At 37.8% G+C, this 12,606-nt stretch overlaps 1 protein-coding gene across 3 annotated transcripts; it reads right to left on the bottom strand.

Annotated features, from left to right (window-relative positions):
• Positions 1-6,856: 6,856 nt before the first annotated feature.
• On the bottom strand, positions 6,857-11,240 carry DNAJC19 (DnaJ heat shock protein family (Hsp40) member C19). Of its 3 annotated transcripts, none has more exons than XM_016218103.2 (6): positions 11,101-11,240; positions 10,291-10,342; positions 10,138-10,211; positions 9,555-9,634; positions 8,731-8,801; positions 6,857-7,472 (listed from the first exon to the last, which is right to left on the bottom strand). In XM_016218103.2, the coding sequence occupies exons 1-6, from the start codon at positions 11,101-11,103 to the stop codon at positions 7,402-7,404; spliced, it is 351 nt and encodes a 116-aa protein (XP_016073589.1). In that variant the 5' UTR covers positions 11,104-11,240; the 3' UTR covers positions 6,857-7,401. The 3 variants fall into 3 exon arrangements, with proteins under 3 accessions (XP_016073589.1, XP_016073591.1, XP_016073590.1); XM_016218105.2 differs by lacking the exon at positions 11,101-11,240 and adding an exon at positions 10,699-11,079; XM_016218104.2 differs by lacking the exon at positions 11,101-11,240 and adding an exon at positions 10,731-10,805.
• Between the last annotated feature and the right edge of the window lie 1,366 nt (positions 11,241-12,606).

Genomic DNA, 12,606 nt, shown 5'->3' with positions numbered 1-12,606 from the left:
GAAACTAATTGTGAGGTCATACACAATAATTGTGGATTTATGGGAGAGTTTAGCTCCACAATATTATAGATCACTGAGCAAGAAAGCCCTTTGTGTTATTTGGTATCTTAACGTGTTTTTTATGTGCATAATTTGTGTTAATTTTTTATGTGCATAAAAATGTTAAGTGATTTTAGTTTCTAGTGATTGAAGGAAAATTCAGGGTATAGTTAAAAATGTAATTGCCAGGTCAGTGTGCATAACCGTAGCCCTCAAATCTATTGTTGAGGTTAAGATGTGATGTTATTAAATGCTTTTTTATAAAACTCTAATAATTTTTAAATAAGGTGTGTTGTGAATAGTCAGTCCTTGCACATTGAATAGCAATATGAAGTAATTCCATATCCCAGTTTAAAAAAATTGACCCACAAATGTATTTTTATCTATCAAAATTAGAAACAAGTAAAGTTATTGGCCTTTTTATTCTTAGTTCTCTTTAGTAATAGGTCTATAGGTTAAATATGAGTTACGAGAAAAACATTCAGTAATCCCCAAATTGGTAAATATGGTATAAGGAAAAAATTTTCATTTTCTTCCATGTAGAACAGATTTACTAAAGTCCTTACGTAAAGGTGGTTTCAATGGGAAAGGACAATGAGACCACTTTAAAAAGTGGGTATAGCCCAAGCAGTTCTTCAGACTAGCACTAATAACCACATTCTATGAAATACATATTAAAATTTCATTATTTACAAATGACAAAACCCAGTGTTTTGTCCTTTAAAAATATATGTATTGAAGAATTATGATAGGCTTTTTGGGGTGTGTATAAATAGCACATGCTCAGTTTCAGAAGTGAAAAGCCCACTTCCCAAAGAATAACCATTGTTGGTTCAGGTAGCCTTCTAAACTTAGAGAGGGGTGCATCTTTTTTGGCTACTATACTAATTAGATGTTGGTTGCTTGGGGGAACTTGCCTGTGCACATTAAACACAGATGTTTAAGAAAAAATCTCTAAAGGTTTTGTGTAGCTCAAATATTTTGTCAGCACACATGTGAAATCTGAACTAAATCATGAAGTGGGAGCTGAGATTATGTGGAAGCAAAAATGATCTGCTTTTCCTGAAACCTTGGAAAGCCTAGGATTCTTGGGTTTGGCATCACTTCTTTTAAGCCTTCAGTGGGCCTTTGTTTTTGCAAAATGGTGTGGGTCTTTGTTGTCAGGTTAGTCACCAGTAGTAAAATTATAGTATGGATACACAGAAATCTTAATTGTAAGTAAAGTGTCTTAATGCGAAGTTAAGAGAAGTAGCACATCAAACTGCTGGTGACTATGGACACTTACCTGAAACGTTGCTTAGTACAAGGCTGAGGGAGGTTGCTCAAATGTAATAATAAAAAAGAACAGGTATATATATAGGCAAGTAAACTAAAAGAACAGGGAAAACAAGCTAGTGAGGAAGGCAGCAAAAGCGGGGTTTTTATTCTTGTATGATGTATCTCCACCTCAGCCATTCTTTTTTAGCTGGGATCCATCACTTTTATGTCAGTAGTATTTTTATAGCTATAAGTATAGTGTTCAAGAAGGGTCTCTTACAAAGTTGGCATGTTAACAATGTTAGAGTTAGATTGGGAAATAGTACCATTTGTGTCCTCTGCAAATTTACAGTTATTTGAGGTTAAAACCAATTAGATACCATTCTCATAGGCTGTGCCTACAATGAGCTCAGTCTAAGGCTAGATGAATAGGAAACAACTGGCTATGACGCAGTAAGTCTGTATGTCAGATGATTGGTGGTTTGGAAATGAAAATAAAGTTACAGCCTAATACATTTTTAAGTATAATCATTTGATTTTCTAGAAGACCTCAAGGAACTTGGATTTGACTGGTTATCTGTGGGTTTGGCAAAATTACTAAAGGCCAAAAAAAGGATGTAAAGTTCCATTCAGTCTTCCTATCTTTGCTATGCTGTTAATGGTCTGGATCCTTTATACCCTTTTATAAGGTGGTCTGGAATTTGCTGACCCTTATTTAAAAGTTTTAGTTGTTAGGATGTGCACTTGAATGCATATTAGTTACTTAAATCCATGATGAACCTATGACAGCATTTGGGTACTCAGGAACTGCTGCAATAAATCAGTAATTGCAATTTGCTGTAAACTTTTGATAAGTGGTGGTAATTTGAAACTGCACTCAGCTGCTGGTTGAAAATAAGTCAGTTATACTGAACCATAGGAAATTGCCAATAGTTGGTTGACCATTTTTGACCCACAAAAATGGCAATTTCCTATGGTTCAGCCTAATACATTTTTAAGTATAATCATTTACTCTAGAAATCCAAGCAAGAGTCTAATCAAGAAAACCCCAAATTACTGGATGAGGGAGGTACATATAATCTTATAAGGAAACATTAATTTTGTTTTTAAAAAGGGTGGAACACTTCAGAGTCCAATTCATCTATTACTATTTCAAGTACTAAAAAATGGTGCATAATAATACTCCTGGATAAACTATAATGCAGCTTTTTATATGAGGAATTCTGTCAGTTTGCTTTTCTATTTCTTGAGAATTTGAAAAGATGTGGAAGTACAGAATGGGATTTACTATCTAACTTTTTCTGTATTTCATTTCATGTAGAGGGCTAGACTAGCTAAGGTCCTTTACAATATTAATGTAACTTGAGTCTTTTCATATGTGACACTGAGTAACACTTAACTATATTCCCAAGTACTCTCAACAGGAGTATACTGAATTAAAATGGTGTTTTATATGTGTCTATCCCAGACATTTCCAACTATGCTGTATGTAATCTAAAGGATATCAAAAGCAAGGGCAAAATTATTCTTCACTCTCAGCCTTGAAGCTCCAATAAGAAGAATGTTTTATGCCCGTTTTACTTACTGTCAAATCTATTTTTTTCCTAGAGTCTTTTCAGTACAAAGTTTTTCTGGTTAAATCATTTTATACTTAATTGTAGCCTGTAACTTTATACCTCAACTTCTTTGAGCTCCATTTTTCAACTTGCTGTTTTCAGGTTAAAAATGTCACACAAATATATTTGAAATTCCATGAATTGACACCACTAAGGTAACAGCAAGTATTAACATGTTCCAGATTATACCCTAACATTGGACTGTGTCTTCATGGGGTGAGGAATAATAGGTAACACAGGATAGCAGCTCTTCCTGTATGCTGTTGCTAAGGCAACAGTTGGCTCGAGGCAGATATACAGCACTCTCAAGGACAGGTCAACACAAAGCAGAGCTTAGGTCATTTAAGTTGCCTGGTACTCAAGGTTACCCACAATTCAGGATTTTTTATATAATCCAAAAACTAGCATTCTAAATGTTTTTACTTTACCTCAAATTTACAGATTTTTTTTTTTTCTATTCTGTTCTTGGAAGTTTTTTGAGCCAGTTTCTAAATTTTCATTGGAATTAACATGTTTTGTTGTGGGCGGGGTCATTCATGCTCAATAAAACATGACGCCACTGCACACTTCTAAATTGCAAAACAACTTTTGTAGGTCATTATCAGCAGCAAGATGCCTTATAAATTCTCATTGAAACAACTCAGTATTCTAGCTTAAAATGTTGAAACTTAAGACTTGACTCTTTGAATGGAGCTCTCTGCCTGAGTTAATTTTTTTAAGAATTATTTCTGATGCAAGATTTTAGGGTAGGGCATAAATTTTCAGTGTGCTGAACACAATATAGCTTTTTAGCACATTCATGTTTAGGATTTTCCCTTGTGTTAAAATGTTACCTGATTTTTTCAATTCTCAGTTTTGCTTCTAGCTGCCTTCTACCCTTCTTGCTTCTGTTATAGAGCAGAGCTAATTAAGGATAGCGCAAGAAACCATATTACAAAGCTTCTAGAATCAATATATAGGTATGGGCTTATATTCCACCTATTTTCACATAAATTCTCAATTCTTGAATGGTTTGAGTCTTCTGGAATAACTAGACGATTTTTCTTGCCCATCATTTGGAAAATACTTGAAGGCGAAGAATTTGCTTAAAATTCTAAGAGTGGGCCTGGCTGGCATGGCTCAGTGGATGAGCATCGACCTGTGTTCCAGGAGATCGGGGTTCGATTCCCAGTAAGGGCACATGCCCTAGTTGCGGGCTCCATCCCCAGTAGGGAGCATGCAGGAGGCAGCCAATCAGTGACTCATCATCGATGTTTCTGTCTTACCTCCCTCCCTCCCTCTGAAATCAATAAAGATAAATATTTTTTAAAATTCTAAGAGTGGGAAAAGATTTAAATTTAAGGACTACTCAGCCCATTTTCAACACCAGTTTTTATAAAGTACAGTGTAGGGCTCATTTAATGATGTCAATGCAGAGGTCCAGTGAAAACGAAAGGGAAGCAGCAAGGTAGAGAAATTAAACCTCTGATATGCCAGGTCTGTTTAAAGCTATGGGTGAGAATTCCCCTAAAACATCTATTGAGGACTAATATATACAGAACCAAATTGCAGCAAACACAATAAATTAGAAGATACCCAGGGCTTAATTACAGTTTTGCTAGCTGTGTTACCTCAGTAATACTTGAGCTGGCTTTTTATTTCCTTATCCATAAAATGTGGAGGGACCCTCATAATTTTCAAGTTCGCTGCTGCTCTTTTTCTTCCTAGCAGATAAGAAAGCCGAGCCCTAAGCACATAGATGGCTTGCTCAGAGGTGCCAGGCTATTATTGTAGAAGTTTGACTTGAACCCTGCACTTCCTACTCCCTTAGTGTGTTCAACTATTCCTTCCTCCTCTTAACACCATCAGACAAAGAAAAAGGCCCCAAGCTAGATGTGTAATGACAAGTGCCAGACTCACACCTCTGTACCACAAAGGAAAACACCTGGGTTATCAGATTTGCGAGAGGTACCACACTGCAGAGGCTAACAGCATGGAACTCTGGGTTTCAGAAAAATCAGCCCTCTCAGCATGTTGCTTGGGGCAAGTTACTTAACCTCACTACAGCTTCCTTACTAGTAAAATCTGCTAAAGAACGCTAAGTACTATTGAGGTTCAGTAGGTCCTTGATTAATGTTTCATTCGGTGTTACAGTGATGAGATGCCACAGGAACTCAACTCTATCAATAGCCTATGGTCAAGTTAGTTTTGTTATACATCATTTCGCTTAAAAGTTGAGGAACCTATTGAGGACCTTAAGTGAGGACTTTTACTATACAGGGAAAATGCTTAGAACAGTGCTGGCACGTTGTAAGTAGCTAATAAATGTTAACATTACACATCAAGTATTTTGTAAGAAAATACCATGAAAAGGATACAGATCATACTTGTATCAGTTACCTGTTGTGATTTAGAGCTCTCACATAGATGACTTTTTCCCCCAAGAAAAATGGTAGGCTTGCCTAAGAGCCTTCAATGAAATACGGATTCTACTTGACAAAGGTAAGCATAGAAGAAACAAAGCTGATTACTATGAAAGACAAATGTGCTGTTGTGCGACTTAGTATTAAAGTGGTTTCCATTGTCTTAATACTTAAAACAGGTATGCTATTTATATTACTCAAAAATACACCCAGTATATGAAGTTTTTCCTATTTACAGTTCATACTTGATTGCCTGTTGGCACATTGTCACACTTTCTACTTGTCTTTGAAAAATCTGCTTTTAAGTTTTAATTGATACTACTATCTCGTTAAAGCTCTTGGTCCTAGAAACATTTATTAATCCAAAGGACTGAAATAAAAGGCTAGCAAGCCAAAATACAGTTGATCCTCATTAACAGATTCCTTATTTGCACATTCACCTCACTAAAATTTATTTGTAACCCCAAAATCAACATTTGAGGTGCTCTTCTGGTCATTTGTGGGCATACAGAGTGGTAAAAAATTTAAATCACCTGATGTACAAAAAAAGTGATTCTCTGCCTTTTCATACGGTAAACAAGTATTCTTTTCATGAGTTAGTGCCTTGTTTTTTTTTCAATCTTTGTGCTTTTTACTGCTTTGTGTTTTCTCTGCTTAAGATGACCCCTAAGCTAATGAAGTGCTACCTAATGTTCCCCAACACAAGACGGCTGTAATGTGCCACCATGAGTTGTTGGTGTTGGTTGTGAGTTCAGTGTTAAGGAATCAACATATCAAATAAGGTGTCTTTTAAACAAATGCACATGAAACAAAAATATGGTCAGAGGCTCATAGGAACATGTATTTCCCCTAGGAACAGTGGTGGTGTATTTTCAGTGACTTTCTAGAACAAAACTACTTTGAATAACAACTATACCTTCATACCCCTTTCCATGGGAAATATGTAAAAGATTTATCCTATACAAAAGTCATGGCTGCCTCATTATACTCCTAAAACATAACAAATAGACTTGACCAGATTTTAAACAAGGATGGAAAATAAACTAAAAGAGCAGATATACCCCAACTTTGGAACACTCCTAAACACGTTCCAACACTAAATATGATCACCATTATTTTGACCTTCAAAGTCTGTATTCTCTATTAATAAGAACTTTAAGATGGTTTAATAAGATTTAGATGGCAGGTAGCATACATTATCATCTTAAAGCTAAACGTAAGTACTGCTGGAGACCACAGCCTAACTATTTCATTTGGGTGTTTTATACCAATCCTTTGGTTAAGATCCTTAAATATTTTATGTTAGAGCAATAGTAAGCCATTTGGCCTCAAATGTAATTTAACTATATCACTGCATAAATTCTCAGAGTCCAAGCTAAGTATTTTGATAACAGAGCATTTCAGTTTAGCTAATTGTGTTTAGGCTTGGTCATAACAAATGCAAAACTTTTGATTATGTAAAATTTTATTATAAATGGTCAGTTTCTTAAGGGGCTAGGTGAATACACTGTAAATATTTTCTTGATTAGAAACAAGACATACTTTAATCTTTTTCAAGTTTTTTAATGCATGAAATCTGAATTCTGTCATTGATACACATAACATCAAGTTTTTAGGTCAAAGACGGGGCTAAACTCACTTTTAAATTCACAGCTCCAAGCACCTGAGCCAGCTCTTTGTACCTTGACAGTCTTTCCTCCCAATGAGATGAATCTACTATAACAACTTGTACTAATTCCATCATATTTATCACATTGTATTTTAATTACCAATTTACCAGTTTCATTAGACTGGGGTTCCTTGAGAACACAGACTTTCACATTCACTTTGCCTTTAAGTATCAAATTATTTACTAAATGAGTAATGATTAGTATTTCTATTCAAATGGTATATATCCATTATTGAGCATTACTCTCCAAATATTCCATACTCTGATTTAAAATCCTCAAATTTAAACATATACCAAGGCTTTGACTTAGTTTGTGCTAAATCATTTTTAAAATGTGTAGCTTCAGGACATTTTATTATAAAAAGCTAATACTCATATACATAGCTAATAAGAACTTAAAATTCATCATACATTTACTTCATTTTTTAGCTTGACCTTCTAGTAAATCTTTCGCTTCATTGATTTTGGCTGCTATATAAGGAGATCCTCCTATAGGAAAAAAGAAAAAAGGAATAATGTTACATGGGTTCTCAATTTCTGCTTAGTGAAAAGCTATTCTTGTTTCATTGATCCATATGCTTATCTGAGAGGTGCAATTAGAAATAGTATTCTGATTTTTAAAAATAATGATAATAATTACTATATGGTAATATATTTGACCAATGGGAAATGAGATTTCCACAAAAATGGCACCTTGTAAAAAGCTTAAATTGTTGACAGAATAGGATTGCACAAAACCTACAGACTTATGTACCTCTGAAATAATGTAAGCTACCTACCTATACATGATGATTACAAGTCATAAATGAACAATTTATTGTACTATGTTATTTTAAAACCTTGGTATTCTTAGAGGCTTCTGAGCTTTGTTGGAAAGGCCTCACTTTGCTTTAGGTCCTTTTTCTGCCCTTCATAGTTTTTCTTTTCCTGTTATTGTCCCTTTACAATGTCATGTACAGTCTTTTTCCTACTAATCTACTGGAGAAGTGATTCTCAAAATATGATTCAGCAAGCATCAGCATCAAGAAGAAGACTGGTAGAAATGTGAATTTATGGGCTCCACCCTAGATTTTAATCAGAAGCCCTCCAGTTAATACAAGGTAAATTTCACGAAAGAGGCAATGCAGTCAGACACAAAAAAAATTACAACCGTGTTTTAACTCAAAGTCCTTTTAATGAAAGGCCTCTCCTATAAAAGGATTTGAGCATTGGAATATGGATTTTTGTGGTCTATATTTTGGCCTTCCAAGGAATTATTTCAACACAGCTAAGGCTGCTTAGAAGTGTTATCAGAAACTAATAAATACATTCAATAGGTTTCTAACTATGTACCCTCAAGTTCAAAGGTCTAAATCAATAGGAAAATTACATTTTTGGCTTCATTAACTGAAATTGAACATTTCCTTTAAGAATGCAGTCCAAACCCCAGCCCCCCAAAACAGTAGGATTAGAAGAATTTGACTACTAGCAGTCAAATTTTATCACAATTGCAGATCTCAAAACATTGTTAATACTTATCACTACTTCCATATTATAGTAGTTATTAAGAATCTGCTCATTACTCTCTAAATAAAATTTTCACTCAATTTACACCAACAACAAATGGATCCAGCCTGGGAGACAGTGCTCCCACACAGATTTAGGCATTTTCTTTATTATAAGCCAAGAATTAGATATAAAATTATCCCATTAATAACAATTACATAGTCACTTCAAGATGTATAAGAAGAGTTTAATGACTACTTACCCTTGTCTGGGTGATTTAAAAGCATAATTCGTCGATGAGCATCTCTTATTTTTCCCTTATTGGCAGTAGGGCTGATTTAAAAAGGAAAGGTATTGTTTACTTCAGACTATTACTGGATCACATAAAAAAATTGTACATAAAGGGCAATTAAAGATGCAAAACTGGATGGAGTAAGTCACAACAGTATGAAAAGCTGTTTAGGAACCTCTTCCCTAACATACAAGGAAGATGAATATTTTGAATCAGGAACTAAACAGCTCCTGAGAAAAACAAGGAATTCTCAAAAATTTAATTGAGCTTGATAACATTCATTTCAACAGCCCTTTTATTGGAAATTTAAGTATTTGGAGATGAGGGCAGAATTTTCCCACAAAAACTTACAGAAAACAACACTGAGTGTTGTGATTATGTTGCAAGTTTATCTTTTAATGAATTAAAAAATGCTTATGTGCCAGTATGCCTTACCATTGGAATTTTGTAGGGAGTGTTTAGATGTTAAAAATGTATGATACAGCCTGGCTGGGTGTGGCTCAGCGGTTGAGCATCGACCTAGGATCCAGGCAATCAGGGTTCAATTCCAGGTCAGGGCACATGCCTGGGTTGCGGGCTTGATCAATAACACTCTCATCATTGATGTTTCTCTCTTTCCCTCTCCCTTCCTCTCTCTGAAATCAATAAAGATACATTTAAAAAAAATAAAATGAATTCACTTTAAAAAAAAAAGGTATGATACAAATAACTCCCTCCTAATGAAAAAAGGTCTTTCTTACATTTGCTAATAGCTCTAGAGTTGTAGAAAAATTTTAAAATATAAGTTATTTTACCTTACACCTAGTATTAATGCTGCTTCCCGTTTTGTCATTTTGGGTTCAAACCCACCTCTGTAATAGCCACCACTGAAGGCCTGAAAGAGGAAATGCATTAATAAAAGATTATGAGAATAAACTGAGAGTTGCTAAAAAATGTTTGTAAATGTTCATAGAACTAGCAGAAAAACTAAGGCATTTCAGATAACTTTAATTCCCATGGTATTTGAGCTTTATAAGTAGCATCAAATATTTTAATGATCATTAAATATCCATTTTTTTCTTAGACAATCTAAACTGTCTTGACAATATAAGACAAAAGGGCAGGGCCTCAAAGCCAGTTTTTCTGGGAGTGCAGGGAAGATTCCAACTTAGCCATGTTCTACATAAAAATTTGATCTCATAGTATGCGTTTTGTAGTCAAGAAGAGGATTTAAAGATCTTTGAGGTAAGTGGATCAAGGGTATTTTGAGGTTTAAGACAACTACTAAAGACTAAAATATGTATGTATGGATGTTTGGAAATTTACCCTCTTCAAGTGTAGTTCTAGGCTTCATTAACAGGCAGCAAAGAATTAGCAAAAATGTTTAGGAAGTCTTACAGATTTTGGTAGACTTTGAAAAACTTGTTTCACTTGAGGCTCCATATGCTTCATGGCTTGCAAAACATAACGGCCTAAAAACAAAAGTAATAGAAAAATTAAAAAGTCCTCAACCTCCCCTGCTTCACTTCCACCCCCAAACCACAAACCAACCTGCAAATCCTGCAGCAGCAATGGTCAGTCCAACTGCTACCACCGTACTGGCCTGGTAAGGGGAAGCAGAGTAAGTATTTACTTCTCTAATTCCCACCCTTCCCTCTCACACCCCCTCTCCCATCCCAACTCGTTACGAGTTTTATTTCAATGGGAGAAACACCTTTTAAGGTGAAAATATTCTGCACAGTAATCCTTTAAAATGACAACTTTTATATCCCATGCACTGCAAAGGCAGCTGAGTTAAGACGCCTCTAGGGGGGAGAACGATTTCCCTCCCTTTGAAAACCTCTCTTTCACCTCAGGGCAAATGAAAGTTACACTGAAATCCGATCAAAGCAAAAGGAAAAAGTTTGTGCTCGAAAAGAACTGTTTTCAGAGGGTTCCTGGAAATTCCTGATAACGCACTTCCATGTTAAACGTAGGCTTAACGAAAGCACCTTCGGCAGTGTCCCGCCTCACGGCCAGAGAGCACGAGAAGCGCAAACAGGCTTCAGGGTCGAGGAGAGATGTCAGCAAGAGCCCGGTGGGGAGCGCAGCGAGGAGGTGCTGCGGGGGAGGCAGGTGTAATCGAATGCGTTCCCCTCGCCGCGGAGCGCCGGGCGGCGGCCAGGGGCTGGAGCCCCTGGAAGGGGTCTGCGGGAGAGCCGACAGCTCCGTGCTCTGGAGAGCGTGACCCAGCGCCCGGGCCAACGCCCTCGGCCCACGGTCGCGCGAGGTAGACGCCGGCGGCTCCCCTCCTCCGAGGCCGTGAGCCGAGGCTGGGGTCTGGGCCCGGGATCGCCCGGGACACCCGAAGGCCGCACTCACCATGGCTCCGGCTCGGCTCCCCTGCCTCCCCCGAGAGCGCGGCTCATCCCAGCCCGGAGGCCGCGGCCACCGCCTCCACGCCTCTGCCAGAAAGCAAGGCGGCCGCCCCCCGCCGGGACAAAACTCGCACACACTGGCCGCGCACTCACGGCAGTGGCGGCCGCAGCCTAGGCCGGAAAACTGTCGTAAAAGGTGAACGCCGCCGGGAGGCAAGGTCGCTCCTCGGGCGGGCAGCGGAACGCGCCTTCCGATTGGCGGGGGGCGGGAGGCTGCCCCCGCTCGGGGCTCAGAGGTGGGGCTTCTCGGTGTTCTGCGCTTCCCTCCCGGGACCGGGGTGTTTGGAAACTCCTTCAGAGGTGTTGGTGTAGACGAGCCTGAGGGAATACTGTTTAGCCTTACTCTGAATTTCCCTTTCTCCCAGAACCTCCATTTGCTATTTATTGTTTGTTTCCGTTTCTTGTTTTTTTTTTTTAAATTGTTGTTGTTGAGAGCATTACAGATATCCCCCATTTTTGCCCGTTTGCCCCCCTCCACCCGGCCTTCACCACACTGTTGTCTGGGCCCATGGGCTATGCATATAAATTCTTTGGTTAATCGCTTCCCGTCCTGCCCGCCCCCGCCCCCCATCTGCCAGTCTGTTCCATGCGTCCATGTCTCTGGACTGACTTTGTCCATCAGTTTATTTTGTTCATTAGATTCCACATATAAGTGAGATCATGCCATGTATTTTGTTTATAACTGTCAAGGGTAATGCTGTCTTAAGCATGCCTTAATAGTTCCATCACGAAGCCAAATAAATAGGTAGTAACCCGTTATAGCAAACGTGAGGCTGTGCCAGGAAACCAACCCGCATTGTTTCAGGGGTTGCTGGGTAACATTCCTTTATTTAAAATTTTTTTATTTAAATATGTGACCTGACAGGACCTTGTGTCAGTGTTTGGGGTTTTGTTTTGCAGAATGGAATTACCCCTTAGAAGATATTTAATATTCTGATTATGGAGTATCGATCGAAATCTCCACAACAGAAAAATGCTATTTCTATTTACAGTTCTCCCTCTCTCCTAATATCAAAAGTAGGGTGTGGTTTTGCCCTTACAGGGCATCACTTTCATATATCCCTACATAAATGCTTGAGAAAAGTAATGGGAGACAATAATGGAAGTTTTACAATGCAACCTGTGGATGAGCAAAATAAGTTTAGAATTACTTTCCAAAGTATTAGAAATCTGTTTACATTACAATGAAATTCTACTTTGATGAGCAGGTTACTAGACAAATTTTCAAATTTGTTAGCTTTGTTTTTCTTATCTATAAAGATTCTGCATTGGTATCTCCAAGAGCTTTTCTAACCCTGAGATTTTTTTTTTTTTTAATATCTTTATTGGTTCCAGAGAGAGGAAAGGAGAGGGGGAGAGAGAGACAGAAACATCAATGATGAGAGAGTCACTGATCGAGCCCACAACCGGGGCATGTGCCCTGACCGGGAATCGAACCCCGATCGCCTGG

The sequence above is a fragment of the Miniopterus natalensis genome, chromosome 6 (genome assembly GCF_054644295.1).
Source record: "Miniopterus natalensis isolate mMinNat1 chromosome 6, mMinNat1.hap1, whole genome shotgun sequence".
Taxonomy (NCBI): domain Eukaryota; kingdom Metazoa; phylum Chordata; class Mammalia; order Chiroptera; family Miniopteridae; genus Miniopterus; species Miniopterus natalensis.
The sequence above is the reverse complement of the archived record's forward strand: the minus strand, read 5'-3'. Positions and strand labels throughout refer to the sequence as shown.

Coding starts and splice junctions, on each gene's coding strand:
- DNAJC19 (XM_016218105.2), bottom strand. Junction 10,212..10,290: donor TGCTGCTGCAGGATTTGCAG/GTTGGTTTGTGG, acceptor TTTTGTTTTTAG/GCCGTTATGTTTTGCAAGCC. Junction 9,635..10,137: donor TTCAAAGTCTACCAAAATCT/GTAAGACTTCCT, acceptor TTCCTCTTTCAG/GCCTTCAGTGGTGGCTATTA.